Below are 21,255 nucleotides of genomic sequence, written 5' to 3' on the forward strand. Positions count from 1 at the left end.
ACTACCTCTCCTCTTCTAAACCTCATCATCTTTTCCTCACTGAAACTCAGGTGTCTGAGGCAACTGACAGTAGCCCCTTTTCTGTTCCATCCTACTTTATCCTCATTTTCAGTCCAAAGCTGGATGTTGCATCTATGTGTGCAATGACTTAATCTGCTCATGCTCATGCTTGAACCTTTCAAGTTTTCCACCATCTGGCTATGACTACAAAGTCACTCTTAAACTAAATTTCTGTGGTGTATACCAATCACCTGACTTCTCAGACTATAAGAAATTCTTTGACTACTTAACTTTCAAAGTGAAGCACATTCAGACTCTCTTTCCTTTTGCGGAGATCTCTGTTCTTGGAGACTTCAGTGTTCACCACCAGCTTTAGGTTTCCTCTCCCTTCACTGACCATCCTGGTGAACTAGCCTTCAACTTTGCTATTCTCCACGATCTAGTGCAACTGGTGCAACATCCTACTCGTATTCCTAACCGTCTTTGAGATACGCCTAACATTCTTCACCTTTTTCTAATCTCTAATCCTTCTGCTTATGCTGTCACTCAGTCTTCTCCATTGGACTCCTCTGATCACAATTTTATATCTGTATCTTGTTTTATCATTCCAAACAGAAGTGCCTCTGGTGTTTTGTCTGCTAGTTGAGGGGACCTGAAGAGGTATTTTCCTGATTTTCCTTGGAATGACTATTGCTTCCATGCCAGAGACCCATCTCTGTGTGCTGAGTGCATAACAGAAGTGATAGCGACTGGCATGGAGGTGTACATTCCTCACTCTTTTCTCGACTTAAACCTTCTAAACCTCGGTTTAACACAGCCTGTTCTCGTGCTATACATGATAGAGAGGTGGCTCACAACAGGTGCTTGAGCCTTCCATCACCAGAATCTCATGTGCTTTATATTTTTGCCAAGAACCATGCCAATTCTATTCTCCAACTAGCCAAAAACTTCATTAATAGAAAGTGTCAAAATCTTTCAAGGTCTAACACCCCTTGTGACTTCTAGCACCTAGCCAAAAATATCTGTCCACAACAGAAAGATTCTTAAACATTTATCACTTCGCAACCTTCTATTTGATTGCCAGTATGGGTTCTGTCAAGGCCACTCTACTGGTGATCTTCTGGCTTCCCTCACTGAGTCTTGGTCATTTTCTTTTAGAGATTTTTGCTGTTGCCTTAGACATATCAAAAGCTTTTGATAGAGTCTGGCACAAAGCTTTGATTTCCCACTACTCTCCTATGGCTTCTATCCTTCTCTCTGTAACTTCATCTCAAGTTTCCTTTCTGACTGTTCTATTGCTGCTGTGGTAGACAGTCACTGTTCTTCTCCTGAATCTATTAACAGTGGTGTTCCTCAGGATTCTGTCCTGTCACTCACTCTCTTCCTATTATTCATCAATGATCTTCTAAACCAAACTTCTTGTCCTATCTACTCCAATGCTGATGATACCACCCTGCATTTTCCACGTCTTTTTGTAGATGTCCAACCTTTCAGCAAGGTAAACATTTCACGCAGGGAAGCCACAGAATGCCTGATTTCAGATCTCACTAAAATTTTTTATTGGAGCAGAGCAAATGTAGTATTGTTCAATGCCTCAAAAACTCAATTCCTCCATCTATCAACTCGACTCAGCCTTCCAGACAACTATCCCCTCTTCTTCAGTGACACTCAGCTGTCCCTCTCTCTACACTGATTATTCTTGGTCTGTTCTTTACTTATAATCTAAACTGGAAACTCACATCTTATCTCTAGCTAAAACAGCTTCTATGAAGTTAGGCATTCTGAGATGTCTCTGCCAGTTTTCTTGCCCTTCCAGCTGCTAACTCTTTACAAGGGCCTTATCCATCCATGTATGGAGTATGCTTCACATGTCTGGGGAGGTTCCACTCATACCTCTCTTCTAGACAGGGTGGAACCAAAAGCTTTTCGTCTCATCAACTCCTCTCCTCTAACTGAATGTCTTTAGCCTCTTTCTCATCGCTGCAATGTTGCATCTCTTGCTATCTTCCGCCACTTTTCATGCTAACTGCTCTTCTGATCTTGCTAACTGCATGCCTCTCCTCCTGTGGCTTTGCTGCACAAGACTTTCTTCTTTCTCTCACCCCTATTCTGTCCACCTCTCTAATACAAGAGTTAACCAGTATTCTCAGTCATTCATCCCTTTCTCTGGTAAACTCTAGAACTCCTTTCCTGCTTCTGTATTTCCACCTCCCTATGACTTGAATTCCTTCAAGATGGAGGTTTCAAGACACTTATTCTTCAATTTTTGACTACTGCTTTGGACCCTATTTGGGGACTGGCATCTCAGTGGGTCTTTTTTTTTTTTCCCCCTTGGCTGGTGACCCTTCTAGATAAAAAAAAAAAAAAAAATGTGTTGACTTTGAAACTTCATGACTTCATTTCATTTCTTTGTTGATTTAGAAATTTCATGACTTTACATTTCATTTTTTTTCTCCAATCATGTCTATTCATCAGACCATACTCAACTTTTATTATCCTTTCCCCATCCCTCCAGGTCCCTTCCTTGTCCTCTTTGTTCCTCTCTCCCTCTCCTTCATCCCATCTCTAATTTTCCCATACAGAGAGAGAGAGAGAGAGAGAGAGAGAGAGAGAGAGAGAGAGAGAGAGAGAGAGAGAGAGAGAGAGAGAGAGAGAGAGAGAGAAAATATCCATTTGTGTGAAGACTTACTTGTCTTGCACACATGATTTCTCTCTCTCTCTGTCTCTCTCTCTCTCTCTCTCTCTCTCTCTCTCTCTCTCTCTCTCTCTCTCTCTCTCTCTCTCTCTCTCTCTCTCTCTCTCACTCACTCACTCACTCACTCACTCACTCACTCACTCACTCACTCACTCACTCACTCACTCACTCACTCACTCACTCACTCACTCACTCACACACACACACACACACACACACACACACACACACACACACACACACACACACACACACACACACACACACACACACACACACACACACACACACACACACACTGCCCAGCTGATTGGATGCTCCACTGCAGCTCCAAGGATTTACCTAAGTTTTCGTTGTACAGGGGAGCCAAGCTTGAGTCCTGTCTACATAATAAGGAATTGTGTGAGGTGTGGGTGCAGGGGAAAGTGAAGTGTAAATTGGTGAGTGGCCGAAAGGATGAAATGGTTGAGTAGCATAAACATTGTCAGTGATATCAACAGGGAAGATGGCATATGGTGCGAACCCAAATGTTTTTGAGGGTTTCAAGGAAGAGGACCTCAGTGTAGCTCATACAAATAAACAGCTGTGGAAAATTGAAGAAGAAAATGTGAAAATAAGAGAAGAAATGTGTAACTTAGCAGCAATAATAAAGGCATGGAAGAAAGAAAGAGAAGTGGGTGGTGACATTGTAAAAACGATATCCAGTGATATAAGAGATGAAAAAGAGGGAGATGGAAAGAGAAAAAGAAAACAAAAAACTTAGAGGAGAGGTGACCAAAATATTGGACTTAAACAAGAAGTACTGCGAAGAAATCAAGAAACTCAAGAAAGAGAACGAGGAGTTAAAGAAAGCTTTACAAGAAAGAGAGGTTAAGGTTGGAAAAGTAAAAGAATTAGTGACAGAGGAAGTTGGAAAGAAGAGAGAGAACAACAACAAAAAGTGGATATAGAGGAGATAATAAGGCAACAGCAACAGAAACACAATAAGAATATGGAAAAACAAATGATTAAAACAATAAAGGAAAGAAGTAATCTCATGAGAGAGACAGTACAGAGAAAGATGTGTGTGGTGGTATCTGGGGTCAAGGAGAAGAATCTACTCATGAAAATAGCTAGAGAGAAAGAAGTGAAAAGAGCTAAGAAATTTATAGCAGAAGTGGCTGGGGAAGGAGAGGGGATAGTCAAACAAATCGGAGAGGTTTACAGGATCAGAAAATATGATGAAAATGCAACAAGTCCAATGAAAATAAGATTCATGTCACAAACAGCAGCGGAATATGTGTTACAAAGAACAGGAAAATTGACAAAAGTAGAAGGAATGAGAGAAATGTGGATAAAAAGACATGAATGTAGAAGAGAGAAGTAAACTAAAGAGTTGAGAGTGGAGGCCCAATCAAAAAAATCAGGAGAGAACACTGGAACAAGCGAAGCAATTCTTTTGAAAAGTTGTGGACATGAAAGTGAGGAAATGGTGGCACAAAGATGCCATGGAAGATTTCCAAGCAGAAGTTTAAAAATTATGTATGCAAATATAGATGGTTTGGTGTCGAGCCTATTGGAACTTAAAGACTACCTAAAGAACAATAAACCAGACTAAAAGAGGAAGTAAAGATGAGATTTGCAAAGGAAGGTTATAGCACATGAAGACAGAAAAGGAAAGGGAGGAGAAAGAGCGATGATATTGATAAAAGAAGATATTGTTGTTGAGGAAGTGAAATATGGTGATGGGGTGGCAGAAGTTTTGAGTGTTGTGATTAAGATCAAAGGAAGTGAAAAAAGGAAAGTTATTGATATGTACATACTACCAAAAACTAATGTGTGGGAGACCAAATAGATGTAAAATTATGCAACTAGAAGCAAGAAATAGTATAGAGGAAATGATAAAGAAAAGTAACAAAGTGCTCTTAATAGATGACTTCATCACTAAAGGAATTAACTGAGAGGAGATGGAAGTGAAAGAAAAATGTTGGGTCATGGAGCAAAAAAACATGATCGTGAATACATCGAGACGGTGGGTGAATGAACCTACAAGATGCAGAGAAGAACCATCACAGTTGGACTTAGTGTTTACTAAATCCCCAGAAAGTAGACTGAGTATACATTGAGTCCAATGGGAAAAAGTGATCATGTGATAACAGAAATAGTACTCAGGAGGAAAAAATGTTGCACAAGAAAGAACAATACAGAAATGAAAGACAGAACAATGCTAAGGCAAACTTTACAGAGCTTAATAAATTTTATGAAAAAATGAACTGGAAAGTGTATTTGAAGGTAAAGTAGTGCAAGAAAATAGATATTATTGAGCAAGTATAGAGAGGGAGGTGCAACAGTTTATGCCAAGTTATAAAGTGAAAATCGAGAAGCATGAATGGTGTAATGCCAGGTTTGTAGAAACAAAAGATAAAGGACAGGGCATGGAGGAAAATTATGATAATAAGAAGAGAAGAAGAAAGAAATTTTGAAAGTGACATAGTAAGAAAATGCAAGGAAGAGCCCAAATTTTTCTACAGATATGTAAAATGAGAAAATGAAACATAGGGATAACATAAACAATTTAATTAAAAAGAGAAGGAAGAATTTATGAAACTACTGAGGAGATGAGTGAACTAATGAATGAGAGTTTTCAATCTATGTTTACAAAGGAAACTGATTTTGTGGCACCAAAAGTGGTATCATAGAATGAGGGAATACAGGAGATACAAGTAAAGAGCCAAGAAATCAAGAAAGTGCTGGAAGAACTGGATGTTAGAAAAGCTATGGGACCAGATCAAGTGAATGGATGGATATTAAAAGAATGCAGAGAACAAATAGAGGGACCCATATGGGATATGATCAACAGCTCATTGAAAGAAGAAAAAGAAGAGATGAACTTAGTGCCAATATATAAAAGGGGAAATAAAATGGAACCATTAAGTTATAGACTAGTGTCACTAATAGGTATTGTAAGTAAGCTTTGTGAAATTGTAATTAAAGACAGATGGGTATGATATTTAGAAGATGAAAAGGTAATTACAGAAAAGTAATTTGATTTCAGGAAAGGGAGATCCTGTGTCACAAATCTACTGAGCTTTTATACAAGAGTAATAGATGGATTGCAAGAGAGGGATGGATGGGTTGATGTGGTATACCTGGATCTCAAAAAAGCATATGATAAAGTTCCCCACAAAAGCCTAATGTGGAAGTTAGAGAATGGAGGAGGACTAAAGGGAGCAACATTGAGATGGATGGAAGATTATTTACAAGGATGGGAAATGAAAACAGTAATCAGAGAGACTAATTCAAGTTGATGCAAAGTGATAAGTGGGGTACCACAAAGATATGTGTTGACTCCTGTTATGTTTCAAATAAATGTAAATGATATGACAAGGATCTAAACAGTTATATAAACCTGCTCACTGATGATGCAAAAATGATTAAAATAATAAAGGATGAAAATGACTACAAGAAGTTACAAAAGGATATTGTCAAGATATATGAATGGAGCCAAAGATGGAAACTAGAATTTAATGCCAGAAAATGCCATGTATTGGAAATAGGAAAAAAGTAAAAAGAGACCTTCATGGAATTACATAATAGTAGAAGAAATAATACAAAAAAAATAATGAAGAAAAAGATTTGGGAGTAATGATTCAGGACACATTATCACCTGAAAGACACATAAGTGAGATATTTGAAAGGAGGGAGGGAATGGGGAGGGGGGGAGGTAAGGGAGAGAGAGGGAATGAGGAGGGAAGGGGGAGGCAGGCAAGTAATGGGGAAGGGGGGAAGGGAGAGGAAGGCAGGAAAGAGAGAGAGAGAGAGAGAGAGAGCAAAACAACACTCTCACATGCACACACACGTGGTGTGCACAGCCAAAGCACACTGCATCACATCAGATGTGAGTACAAACACACTCTTTTAGGGATTTTGGTGAAACTTTTGGTGCTGCTGTCTTAGACGTATCAAAAGCTTTTCATAGAGTCTGGCACAAAGCTTGATTTCCAAACTGTCCTCCTACAGCTTCTGTCTTTCTTTCTGTATTTCATCTCAAGTTTCCTTTCTGACTGTTCTGTTGCTACTGTGGTAGATTGTCACTGTTCTTCTCCTAAATCTATTAATTTAGTGACCTAAACCGAACTTCATGTCCTATCTACTTTTACACTGATGATACCAGCCTGCACTTTTCCACATCTTTTTGTAGATGTTCAACCCTTTGGGAAGTAAACAGTTCACGCAGAGAAGCCCCATATATTACCTGAATTCTGATCTCTCTTAAATTTCTGATTGGGGCAGAGCAAACTTAGTATTGTTCAATGCCTCAAAAACCCAATTTCTCCATCTATCAGCTCGACACAACCTTCCAGACAACTATCCCCTCTTCTTCAGTGACACTCAGCTGTCCCTCTCTTCTACACTGAAATCCTGGGTATGTCTTTTACTTGTAATCAAAATTGGAGACTTCACATCTCTCCTTTGGCTTAAACAGTTTCTATTAAATTAGGCTTTCTGTGTCATCTCTACCTATTTTCCTTACCCCCCTCCCCCTCCACCTAGCAATTAACTCTGTACAGGGACCTTATATGTCCATGTATGGAATTTGCTTCACATGTAGGGGGAAGAGGATTCCACTCTTACTGCTCTTTTAGACAGGATGGAATCAAAAGCTTTTCGTTTCATCAAATCCTCTCCTCTAACTGTCTTCAGCCTCTTTCTCATCACCACATTATTGCATCTCTTGCTATCTTCTTATGGTATTTTCATGCTAACTGTTCTTCTGATCTTGCTAACTGCATGCCTCCCCTCCTCCTGTGGCCTTGCTGCACAAAACTTTATTCTTTCTCTCACCCCTATTGTGTCCACTTCTAAAATGCAGTCATTCATCCCTATCTTTGGTAAACTTTGGAGCTCCCTTCCTACTTCTGTATTTCCTCCTTCCTATGACTTGAACTCTTTCAAGAGGGAGGTTTCAAGTTACTTATCTTTTTTTTTATTTTTATTATTCTATCTGACATCTCTACAGGAACTGGCATTAAGTGGGTCTTTCTTTGTATTCATTTTTTTTCATTTTTTTCTTTTTTGTTGCCCTTGGTCAGTGGTCCTCTTACATGAAACACACACACAGACACACACACACACACACACACTACTACTACTACTACTACTACTACTACTACTACTACTACTACTACTACTACTACTACTACTACTACTACTACTACTACTACTACTACTACTACCTGCTATATATAGTGGGCATGCATTTAGTGTGCTATGAGTGTGTCACTTAAATATGCCCATAATGTTACAGTATATGGATATTGTTTTTGTAAACTTTATAAGAAATAAGAGATGACCACATGTTAAGAGCACATGGGGTACAAAAAAAGAACTCTGTGGAAGTGGCACTTAGTTCTGGGTTAAGGTGACTAGTACGAATTACTACAGTCTACAAGGAATGCATCATTCCATAGCAGTTTCTGATGACATTTCTTGGCTAAATGGTGATATCTTTTCATTTAACATTCATTTTAAACATTTTGTTATGGATGATAGAAATGATCTCTGATGAATGTAATAATACTCAATTACTAAGATGTTAATTATATATATTAAACTTATTAATCTTCATTTTCAGGTGACACAGTGTGAAATATTTTTATCACTTATGGTGAAGTTCCTTGATGGTGATAGACCAATGTGGCAGCGGGGTCTGGCTCTGGAGGTCCTGCATAGGCTGGCAACACAACCCAGCCTTTTACAGTCTTTTTGTACAAATTATGATATGAAGCCACATGCCACCAAGATTTTTCAGGTAAAATAATTTGTGCATCCTGATATCCATTTTCCATCTTTTAAGTGTAGATTTCCTTTACTGAGTTAGGCATTTTATACTGTACTTGATACAAGAAATGATATTTCTGATATTGTTTGTAATGGTACAGAGTACAAAAGTCACTAGAAACCATGTTTAAATTTTGCCATTTTTACAGGACATAGTGAACAGTTTAGGTGCATTTGTACAGTCCCTCTTCATATCACCACAATCAAGTGCTGCATCCCAGTTGAGCAATAACAGTCCAGGAGGGGGACAGGGACAATCTCCTGCTCTCTTGGCTGGCATGCCAGTGGGCCCTGGAGTGTCACCCCAGCCAGCCTTCTTTTACAGGGGTGTCTATCTTCCTCTATGCATCAGTATTCCTACTGGGCAGGCAAAGTCCTCATAGTGAGTTGCTACTAACTTTCTGTTTTTAATAATATCTTTGTTATGTATTGTCATCATATAGGAGGATATCTCACAAGGCAAATGATGTATAATGAATGATGTAAAACATTTAATTCTCATTAATGCCTGTGTTTGTTTAGATATGTATCAGAATATCCAAATCCCTCTCATATTTAAATAGTTAATTTGCTTCATGTCTTAATTCTTTCCCTGACTTTATAGATATTCAGAATCCTCAGGTAATCTTCATTGTATACACAGGTTTTCCCAACATTGGTTTTAAGATGTAATCTACATGATTAGTGTCTTTAGAGTTTGACTATTATAGCAATGTCTTTAAGAAAATAAAAATTAATGTGAAATTATTTTACAGCTTGGAGATGTTAGATAAACTTGAACCTCCCACAATCCCTGATGGGTATGGAGTGAGTGTGGCTTACTACTGTCTCCTTGACATCATTCGTTCCATCCATCTGGTTATGATGGGCCCCAATGCTCCAGCTGAGGGACACTCAGGTATGAAATTAAGGTAGTTCTGATTATATATATATATATATATATATATATATATATATATATATATATATATATATATATATATATATATATATATATATATATATATATATATACATATACAGTCAGCAACAAACACAATTAAAACTCTCACCAATGTGAGTGCACAAACTGGCAAATTGTTCCTTCTCGGTCTGAAAAATCTGCTGGGAGAAAATAACTACATGGCAACTTAGGTTAACACCTCATTTGCTTTTGAAAGCATAGAATAACAGATTCAATGTTTAACATTAATATAAGGGGAAGTTATCTTTTGTTACCACTCCTTGCTTCAGTTAACAAAATGGCTGTGTTTGTTTTAAACAAAGTGTTCTACTGAAGTGATGTGTGATGCCTGGAAAATATACAGGCCACGATTACATAGTATGAGTGTTAGAGTTTCACTAGAATGGTGAAATAAATAGAAAAAATATGTTGCATAGCTTTTGCAGTGAAAAGACTGTGAGTGCATTGGTGAAGAAATGGAACGATGAGAGACACGAGGATGTGCCTCACCACAAACATGGTGGTGGGCTGCTCTAAAATGTTTGTCTTTTTAGTTGTTTTGCTGTAAGCTAAGGATATACCTTTAACTGTCTCTTGATACCATGTAAAGTGTTGTCAAACATTTTGTGGCTGCCCATCACCATGTTTGTGATGAGGCACATCCTCACATCCCACATCACTCCATTTTTTTACCAATGCACTCACAATCTTTTCACTGCAATAGTTATATGGCTTATTTTTTTCAATTTGTTTCACCATTCTAGTGAAACTCTAATGCATACTATGTAATTGTGGCCTGTATATTTTCCAGGCACCACACATCACCCCAGTAGAACACTTTGTTTAAAACAAACACAGCTGTTTTATTAGCCAAAGCAAGGAGCAGTCAAAAAATGTCTTATCCTTATGTCATTATATCAAACACTGTATCCATTATTTTGTCCTTTCAAAACACATGAGGGGTTATCCTGTGTTGTCATGTAGTTATTTTCTCCTAGCAGATTTTTTTCAGACTGAGAAGGACCGAGTTGCCAATTTGTGCAGTATGACTCTTATAATAGTGGGAGTTCCATTTGAATCTGTTGCTGACTGTGTGTGTGTGTGTATATATATATATATATATATATATATATATATATATATATATATATATATATATATATATATATATATATATATATATATATATATATATGAGGGACACCGGCCAAGGACAACAAAAATCTAATAAAAAAAAGTTCACAGATGCTAGTCCCAAATAGGGTCTGAAGTGGTGGTCAAAACTTGAAGGATAAGTGTCTTCAAACTTCCCTCTTGAGGGAGTTCAAGTCATACGAAGGTGGAAATACAGAAGCAGGAAGGGAGTTCCAGAGTTTACCAGAGATGGGGGGAAAAGGGATGAATGATTGGGAATACTAGTTGCATTAGAGAGGTGGACAGAATAGGGGTGAGAGAAAGAAGAAAGTCTTGTGCAGCAAGGCCAAGGGAGGAATGCACTTAGCAAGATCAGAATAGCAGTTAGCATGAAAATAGTGGTAGAAGATAGCAAGAAATGCAACATTCTGGCGATGAGAAAGAGGGTGAAGACAGTCAATTAGAGAAGAGGAGTTGATGAGATGAAAAGCTTTTGATGTCTAAAAGAGTGGTATGAGTGGAATCCCCCCATACATGTGAAGCGTACTCCATACATTAGGCCCTTGTACAGTGTTAGCAGCTGGGGAGATGAGAAAACTGGCAGAGATGTCTCAGAACACCCAACTTTATAGAAGCTGTTTTAGCTAGAGATATGTGAAATTTCCAGTTTAGATTATAAGAAAAGGACAGACCGAGTATGTTCAGTGTAGAGAGAGGGCCAGATGAGTGTCATTGAAGAAGAGGGGATGGTTATCTGGAAGGTTGTGTCGAGTTGATAGATGGAGGAATTGAGTTTTTGAGACATTGAACAATACTAAGTTTGCCCTGCCCCAATCAGAAATTTTAGAGAGATCAGAAGTCAGCCATTCTGTGGCTTCCCTGCATGACTTTTTACTTCCTGAAGGGTTCGACATCTGTGAAAAGATGTGGAAAAGTGCAGGGTGGTATCATCAGTGTAGGAGTGGATAGGGCAAGAAGTTTGGTTTAAAACATCATTGATGAATAATAGGAAGAGAGTGGGTGACAGGACAGAACCCTGAGGAACACCACTGTTAATAGATTTAGGAGAAGAACAGTAACTGTCTACCACAGCAGCAATAGAACAGTCAGAAAGGAAACTTGAGATGGAGTTACAGAGAGAAGGATAGAAGCCATAGGAGGATAGTTTGGAAATCAAAGCTATGTGCCAGACTATCAAAAGCTTTTGATATGTCTAAAGCAACAGCAAAAGTTTTACCAAAATCTCTAAAAGAGGATGACCAAGACTCAGTAAGGTAAGCCAGAAGATCATCAGTAGAGTGGCCTTGATGGAACCCATACTGGCAATCAGATAGAAGGTTGTGAAGTGATAGATGTTTAAGAATCATCCTATTGAGGATAGGTTCAGAAACTTTAGATTGGCAGGAAATTAAAGCAATAGGATGGTAGTTTGAGGGATTAGAACAGTCACCCTTTTTAGGAACAAGCTGAATGTAGGTTAACTTCCAGCAAGAAGGAAATTGACAACCAAAGAAGGGTGTTGACAGACTGAGTTGAAAGAGTTTGACTAGACAAGGTGCAAGCACAGAGGCACAGTTTCAGAGAACAATAGGAGGGACCCCATCATGTCCATAAGCCTTCTGAGGGTTTAGGCCAGTTAGGGCATGAAAAACATCATTGCAAAGAATTTTAATAGCATGAAGTAGTCAGAGGGTGGAGGAGAGGGAAGAACAAGTTCTGAATTATCCAAGATAGAGTTTTTAGCAAAGGTCTGAATGAAGAGTTCAGCTTTAGGGATAGATGTGATAGCAGTGGTGCCATCTGGTTGAAATAAAGGAGGGAAAGAAGAAGAAGCAAAGCTATTGGAGATGTTTTTGGCTAGATGCCAGAAGTCACAAGGGGAGTTAGATCTTGAAAGATTTTGACACTTTCTGTTAATGAAGGACTTTTTGGCTATTTGGAGAACACGCTTGGCATGAAATATAAAGTGCACGAGATTCTGGTGATGGAAGGCTCAAATACCTTTTGTGGGTCACTCTATCATATATAGCATGAGAAGAGGCTGTGTTAAACCAAGGTTTGGAAGGTTTAGGTCAAGAAAAGAGTGAGGGATGTACACCTCCATGCCAAACACTATAACCTCTGTTATGTGCTTATGGGTTTCTGTCTGGAAGCAGTAGTGATTCCAAGGAAAATCAGCAAAATACCTCCTCAGGTCCCCCCAACTAGCAGAGGCAAAATGTCAGAGGCACCTCTGTTTAGGGGGATCTTGAGGAGGGATTGGAGCGATAGGACAAGATACAGATATGAGATTGTGATTGGAGGAACCCAATGGAGAAGAAAGGGTAACAGCATAAGCAGAAGTATTAGAGGTTAGGAAAAGGTGAAGAATGTTGGGCGTATCTCCAAGACAGTCAGGAATATGAGTAGGATGTTGCAGCAATTGCTCTAGGACATGGAGGATAGCAAAGTTGAAGGTTAGATCACCAGGATGGTCAGTGAAGGGAGAGGAAAACCAAAGCTGATAGTGAATAATGAAGTCTCCAAGAATGGAGATCTCTGCAAAAGAGAAGAGGTTCAGAATGTGCTCCACTTTGGAAGATAAGTTGTCAAAGAATTTCTTATAATCAGAGGAGTTAGGTGAGAGGTATACAGCACAGATAAATTTAATTTGAGAGACTCTATAGTTGTAGTCAAATGGTGGAAAACTTGGAAGATGTAAGAGCGTGGACACGAGAGCAGGTTAAGTCATTGCACGCATAAACGCAACATCCAGCTTTGGAATGAAAATAAGAATAGAGAAAGTAAGAGGGAAAAGAAAAAGGGCTACTGTCAGTTGCCTCAGATACCTGTGTTTCAGGGAGGAAAAGATGAGATTTATTAGAGGAGAGGTGATGTTCTACAGATTGAAAATTAGATCAAGACTGCAAATGTTGCAGAAATTATATATATATATACGAGAATTATATATATTATATATATATATATATATACGAGAAATTATATATATATATATATATATATATATATATATATATATATATATATATATATATATATATATATATATATATATATATATGCACATTGGAATCTTGGTTAACGAATGCCTCCCTTATCCCTTGTCAAACAAATTGTTTTTTTAACTCATTATTGCTTCAGTTGTGGTACCATAATTCACTTCTAGAATAAAGTTACTTGATTTCAAATATTAAAAGATATAGTAAAAGTTGTTGTTTATTACTGATTTATAGTTTTTGTAAATATTTTCTTTGTTTTTATATATTTGGAGGAGAGACACAGTGGTTAAGACAGTAATTCAGTCTTTGAAATAAGATAAATATGATCCTGTTGAAAAGGCTCAATGTAAACAAACAGTTTTTGATGCTCAAGAATAATCCTGAGCTACCTGTGGTTCTCTTGATGACCCCCAACACCATCATTACTGCACAACTGCATTTTTCCAGTAGCTTTTCCCAGGAGCAAGATGTCTAATTGTTATGATCACCTTCATTGTGGCAGTAAGTGGGTTGCTCCGTTCTGTATCCTTCTGTAAGGCTTTCCTCACTAGATCAGTGACAAAGAGAATACCTGCAAGGTCTAAACAATATCTTCTGATGAGTTCTATGTCACTAAGTTTATTGAATACATCCTTTCTGGATAAATAATTTGTGAGCTGGAGATTTTGTGAAGCAGCCGTCCTGCCTGTGGGAGCATCTGTCATAAGCTGCTAAGACAGGGAGGACTGGTGTCTGGGAATGGATTAATCCATTTTATATTGATTCTTAAGTTTTTTAGCATTTCAGACTTCAAATGGCCTTCAGGAGCTAATCAAGTTCTAGAACTGAGGTTCCATTGTGTATATATATATATATATATATATATATATATATATATATATATATATATATATATATATATATATATATATATATATATATATATATATATATGTTGTGCTCAACAGGGATAATAGGCCACACACGTTAATGGCTTGCTCAGTAACATCAGCCTAACCTGATCATTAACCTTACTGTCCAAAATTCTCTTGCCCAATAATGTTAATGGCTGATTATCCTTATTGAACAAGACATTTTATATATATATATATATATATATATATATATATATATATATATATATATATATATATATATATATATATATATATATATATATATATATATATATATATATATATATATATATATATATATATATATATATATATATATATATATATATATATATATATATATATATATATATTCACACAATGGGCATTTATGAAGTCCACAGCCTGATCTTGAAACAACAGACATGATAATGATGAATAAGAGTGTTAATGCTTATTTTTCAATATAGTTTCCATTCAAGAGCACACAAATTTCACAACACCCTTCAAGAGCTTCCAGGCTTTCTCTGAAGAAGTTTTTTAAAATCTTTAGTCTCCATGATAGATTCCTTCATCCCATCATCATCAGCAAATATATGGAGGTTTTTCTTCATGTGTGGGAGCAGGTTGTAGTCTAATATTGTGAGATCTGGAGAACATGGAGAATGTAGCAGTAAAACAGGCCCACAGTTGATGAATATGATGTCATATAAAACACACGTTTGCCACTCTCTTCCAGGTGTGAATGAACAGTATGACCCAAGTGAGGAAGAGCGGAGGATTCATGAGCAGCTAGTCAATTCAGCATGGTGTGGTCTGCTGGCTGCCTTGACCATCCTTCTTGAGGCATGCACAGATGAGGCTGCCACAGAGAATATTCTCAAAGCTATACAGGTATATTGCTACACTCAAAATCCTCTGTTTGTTTATTTATTAACAGCACATGAAGCAAAACTCATGTTGATAAAGAAACGATAAGAGCATTTCTTTATATAAATTAGGATAGTCTAGATTACAGGGAGATCCCATTATACTAGCATCTGTTATATGAGAAACTGATGATGCGATGTGTAAATTAGAGACTTTTCTCTATACAAGTGCAAAAATCTGATGATACAAGCTTCAGTCTGAGGCAAGTAAAATTAAAGAGTTTAAAATGCTCACCTTTCTGCACTTCCTATACATCTGAGCTGTATGGTAATGTATGATAATTCATATATGCAGAGATGAGTTTGTTAGCACTGGAAGAGAACTGCACACCGCTCCACTGTCCCTTATCTACCATACATTATCCCACCATTCTGCCAGTCCTATCTTAAACTAAACTCGATGTCTTTCAGACTCCCACTCTTATGATCTTACTGCTCGTTATTATACTCATACTATCATCATTTTGCTTGCAAGCATACTTAGAATACAGTACAAATACAGTGTACAGTGCTTTATGTGACTGATTGGTGCTTGGATGTGTTACAGTGTTACTGCTGGTGTGTTCTTTCATTTGCTGTTTTTGGTGTGGTGTTGTGTGTGACTGACCATATGGTGTATAGATTGTGCTTTATTTTGTCTCTGAAATGCTAACTATGCCTCCAATGAATGGCCAATGAGTTCTGGTGTGAGTCCTAGCTGTAAGGCTAAGTGAGCTAGAGTACCAATGACACCTGCAAAGAAGGAATATTAAGAGGCATAAGAGTGGTGAGCGAGTTACCTTCCTTGTCTCATTAACTATGCATTCGTGAGTGTTATGCATATTTTATGTTTGATTAATATGAATTCATGTTCTTTGTATGCTGTTTTCTCTTTCAGGTTGCTTTATCAACAGTTCTTTAATACAGTGTTCCCCTGTGTATTCATGGTTTAGTATTCGTAATTTTGCATATTTGCCAATATTTGCCAGAGGTCACCACTGGCTCAGTCTTTTGGACCAAACAGCCTGGATTATTCTTTTAGTTATTGTAGATTACTGTAAATCCTCATTATAATGAACATATATAGTGGAAAGGTGTGTCACTAAAGATGAAAATTTGCTATATTCAGAGAGAGAGAGAGAGAGAGAGAGAGAGAGAGAGAGGAGGAGGAGGCAGGCAGCAGTCTTAAAGGGGGCATTGTACTTGAAATTCAGTAAGTAGATGTTTGTTGTGTCAAAGGTTTACTGTTCATGTTAGTTTAGTCCCTTTTCATTTTACAGTGTACTGTATTTTTTTAAAATTAGAATTATATACTATATGTATAATAATCGTTTTTTATTGTGTTAAGGTGAATTTGAAATGTGTTTGATAAATGTGAGACATATATTTTATAGTTTAAACTATAAATAGGAATATTGCTGAGCCTTGTAGGGATGGTTTCCCATATTCACAGATTTTTGTTAGTCGCAGGAGGCTTTGGAATGTAACCCCTGTGAATAATGGGGGAACACTGTATAGACATGTTTGTTGCGTTTGGTATTGTACGTTTTAGTTTGAAAACTTGCCTTTAACAAGGGTCATGGAACCTAACCCCTTTTTTTTGCCATTAGTTATTTGTTTTGTTATACAAGAATTCACTATACAAGCAATTCAAGTGGAACCTAACTGCTCATATCATACGGACTTCCCTGTATTTGTCATTCATTGTTACTGTAAGATTTGTTGTATCCATTTTTGTAGATTACTTGAATAACAGCATAAAACTCATGTTTATCACTGTTTACTTTGACAGACTTTTGCTAGTTTGGCTGGTAAGCTGGAGCTTACTACTCCTCGTGATGCCTTCATCACTGCTCTTTGTAAGTCATGTCTCCCACCCCACTACACCCTGACGGTGCTCAACAATGCCAGTGTTGCTGCTGCAGCTTCATCGTCCTCAGTATCTCGGGGCCATCAGCGTTCCCCAAGTACTGAATCACAACACCAGTATTATGACTCTGAGGTAATAGTAAATCCACAGGAAAATATGTGAAAATCTCTTGAGTTTTGCATTTCCTATAGTATAGATGTGACTGAAGAGAAAGTGCATGTACAAAGCTGATGAGAGAAAGGACTCAACAAGTGCATAGATATGGATCATAAATGAGTATTGCATCATTGCTGTCTTAGAAGCAAAACTATTGATATATAAATTTCATCTTGTTTTGTTAGCTTTTCGGAATTGAAATACATATAATTTTAGCTTAGCCAAGCAGAGGCAATGTCATTTAGTTCATATTGAATCTTTCCTCTTCATCAGGTGATTTACTTCATCCATGCTGATTCAACGACCTTTTAGTTATTCTTAACGTGGCATAATCTAGAATTTAATTCTTTAATTTATTATTTTCATTTACATTTTTTTTTTAATAATTATCACTTAATTTTTTGTATGCACAATTGTATCTTTATTTGTGACATCAATTTCTATCATCATGTTTCCATTATATTTTTTTATCTGGTTAAATACCAAGAACTTAATTATATTATAATATTCAGATTTCAGTCATTTCACATAAACAGTACCATGCAGTTTTTGCTTTTAGTCTGATCAGCTGTATCTTGAACATATTTTTAGGTGCGTCATCAAGTGGTGGCAGTGGGAACAGCCCTAGCCACGCCCTCACTTCCTGTGGGAGCACAACAAGGTCCAGTGATGTTGACCAACAAGAATCTCCAGTGTATGAGAGCAACATTGTCAATGGCCCACTGCCATGGAGGAGTCCTTGGGGCTGCATGGCACCTCCTCCTCACAACCCTGCAGCACCTGGTGTGGATCCTTGGTCTCAAGCCTTCTACTGGAGGAAGTTTAAAAGTAAAGTCTCGAAATTAATTTTCTTTATATTTTGTGGAGAGATTGAAATACATCATGAACAATACAGCTTAATTAACTATTTTTTAATTAAAGTTTATTCTGAACCTTAAAATTTATTCAAGGCTGGACGCAGCACTGCAGAGACAAATGCGGTGATCACAACAGCTGTCATAGCTGATCTGCCAGTTCTGTCATCAATGCTCAGTCGATTATTTGAGTCATCTCAGCATCTTAATGATGTGGCTCTTCACCATCTCATTGATGCACTTTGCCAGCTGTCTAGAGAGTCCATGGAACTTGCATATACCAATAGGGAGCCCTCCCTCTTTGCTGTAGCAAAGCTTCTTGAGACTGGTATGTAGTTATCTGATTATGTGAGATTTCTTCATATTTTAGTGGTAAGATATTAGATAATATGTTGTAATTACATGATTATAGTTACTCTATCTTTCACAGATTCTTTGAGTACTTTTGCTATTCTAGTTTTTCTGTAGGTGACTGCAGAAAAATTAATATTGAATGACACTTGCTGGGAACCATTGAATGCTGTACAAGAGAGAGAGAGAGAGAGAGAGAGAGAGAGAGAGAGAGAGAGAGAGAGAGAGAGAGAGAGAGAGAGAGAGAGAGAGAGAGAGAATACTTACATAAATTAAGGACTAAATGTGTGTTTTATCTGAGAGATAAATTTCTTTATGTATCCTCTGTGAAGATAACTTTTGCAGTGGTTGGATGAGAGAAATGGAAGGCTTATTTAAGATCATTATTCCAGGTGTGGTAAATTTGGGTCGTGTGGAGGTTCTCTGGAGGCCTGTGACAAATCATCTACTAGATGTGTGTCAACATCCCCATGTGCGGATGAGAGAATGGGGTGTGGAAGCAGTCACCTACCTGGTCAAGGCTGCTCTCACACACAAACACAACCCACCACTCAAAGACAATCAGGTAAATCAATCAATTTTCATTTGCTTAAGTGGAGTGTGGGCACCATCCTTGTTTCATATTATTCAGCAACTACATGGTTGAAAATGACCAACTAGGATAATTTTTTTCATTGTAATTTAATGTCGAGAACTGAAATCCTGCATAGCATAATGTACTGTTTTGGCTGCTGAACTTGTAAAAGCTTTGTGGTTTTGTCTGACTATTTAATTTATGTTTAGGAAGAGAGTTCCCATATATTTAGTCCCTCACACTCCACTGCTGTGTTGCATCTCTTGGAATCTTCTGATATGATTTCTGTAGTTACTGCACTTCTGAACTTGCTAAATTTTTTTTCTATTTTTTTCTTGTTAATGAAGAGGTACATTGGCCAAGGGCAACAAAAATCCAGTCCCTGAATAGGGTCCAAAATGGTAGTCAAAAATTGAAGGATAAGTGTTGTGAAATCTCCCTCTTGAAAGAATTCAAGTCATAGGAAGGTAGAAATACAGAAGCAGGCAGGTAGCTCCAGAGTTTACCTGAGAAATGGATGATTAAGAATACTGGTTAACTCTTGCATTAGAGAGGTGGACAGAATAGGGGTGAGAGAAAGAAGAAAGTGAAGTGCAGTGAAGCTGTGGGAGAAGGGAAGGCATGCAGTTAGCAAGATCAGAAGAGTAGTTAGCATGAAAATAGCAGTAGAAGATAGCAAGAGATGCAATATTGCAGTGATGAGAAAGAGGCTGAAGACAGTCATTTAGAGGAGAGGAGTTGATGAGATGAAAAGCTTTTGATTCCATCTCTTTTAACCTTCATGCACAAAACTATCTATAGTCAGTGACATATGTAATTAAAACTCCTGCCGACATGAGTGTCACATTGCACAAACTGGCAACTTGCTCCTCCTTGGTGTGAAAAAATCTGCCAGGAGAAAATAACTACATGGCAGCTCATGTTAGCCCTTCATATGTTTTTGAAATGATAGAATAATGGAAATGGAGTGATGAGGGATACGAGGATGTGCCTCACCACAAACTTGGTGGTTGGCTGCCTAATTTTTTTTTTTTTTTTTTTTTTTTTTTTTACTTATTTGGTGTAAGCTGAAGATGACCCTAAACTGTCTCTTGACATCACTTAAGGTGTTGTCAAACATTTTCAGGCAGCCCACCACCATGTTAGTGATGAGGCACATCCTTGTGTCCCTCATTGCTCTGTTTCTTCACCAACACAATCAATCTTTTCACTCCATTAGTTACATGGCTTATTTTTTCTGTTTGTTTCACCATTTTATTGAAACTCGAACAATTATACTATGTAACTGGCCTGTATATTTTCCAGGCATTGCACATCACCTTAGTAAAACACTGTTTAAAACAAACAGCCGTTTTGTTAGCTGAAGCAAGTTGTGGTCACAAAACAGAACTTTCCCTTATGTCAACTTGTCAAACACTGAATCTGTTATTCTATACTTTGAAAAACACAAGAGGCTAACAAAGTTGCCATGTAGTTATTTTCTCCTGGCAGATTTTTCAGACCAAGGAGCGAGTTGCCAGTTTGTGCAATGTGATGCTCATGTCTGGAGTTCTAATCATATATGTCGCTGACTGTACTTACTCTGTCCATCTTATTAATGCAAGAGTTAGTAAGAAATTAATAGGAAGGAAAGAGCTGAAAACAAGAGTATTGTAATATGTGAAAAAAAATTTTTGCTTGTTTAGTTATCATATGGAAATTTTCATCATTCTGGAATCTTACTATGGCTACCTGCTAACATGTTATTAAAATGAAATACAATGCAGATTGTTGATAATAATGATTATATTCTGTCACCAGAAATTGCAAACGCTGCTGCTGTCACCATTGTCTGAGGTGTCACTGGTTGGCCATCCTGATGTACGCCAGAAGCAGCTTGAGTCCCTCCTCCACATCCTCCATTCCTGTGGGGAGCTGCTGCATCATGGGTGGCCTCTCATTTTAAACATAATTGGGGCTATTAATGACAATCACAGGTAAGTATCACAATTTTTATTGCTGTTCTTCCTTTTGTTTATTAACTTAGTTATTTGTATTTTTACACAGTTGAGTCAGGTTTCTGTGGGCTCTCGTCTT

At 37.5% G+C, this 21,255-nt stretch overlaps 1 protein-coding gene across 5 annotated transcripts in view; it reads left to right on the forward strand.

Annotated features, from left to right (window-relative positions):
* Window positions 1–21,255, forward strand: part of LOC135105647 (protein MON2 homolog) — a 62,885-nt gene that overhangs the window by 9,366 nt on the left and 32,264 nt on the right. For all 5 annotated transcript variants that reach the window (XM_064014014.1, XM_064014012.1, XM_064014011.1 and 2 more), the window contains 9 exons: window positions 8,310–8,486; window positions 8,665–8,897; window positions 9,271–9,413; window positions 15,206–15,360; window positions 17,167–17,376; window positions 17,992–18,228; window positions 18,351–18,582; window positions 18,998–19,170; window positions 20,980–21,155. In XM_064014014.1, the coding sequence (XP_063870084.1) occupies window positions 8,310–8,486; window positions 8,665–8,897; window positions 9,271–9,413; window positions 15,206–15,360; window positions 17,167–17,376; window positions 17,992–18,228; window positions 18,351–18,582; window positions 18,998–19,170; window positions 20,980–21,155 (1,736 nt within the window). The remainder of the gene's footprint in view (window positions 1–8,309; window positions 8,487–8,664; window positions 8,898–9,270; window positions 9,414–15,205; window positions 15,361–17,166; window positions 17,377–17,991; window positions 18,229–18,350; window positions 18,583–18,997; window positions 19,171–20,979; window positions 21,156–21,255) is intronic.

The sequence above is a fragment of the Scylla paramamosain genome, chromosome 12 (genome assembly GCF_035594125.1).
Source record: "Scylla paramamosain isolate STU-SP2022 chromosome 12, ASM3559412v1, whole genome shotgun sequence".
NCBI lineage: Eukaryota > Metazoa > Arthropoda > Malacostraca > Decapoda > Portunidae > Scylla > Scylla paramamosain.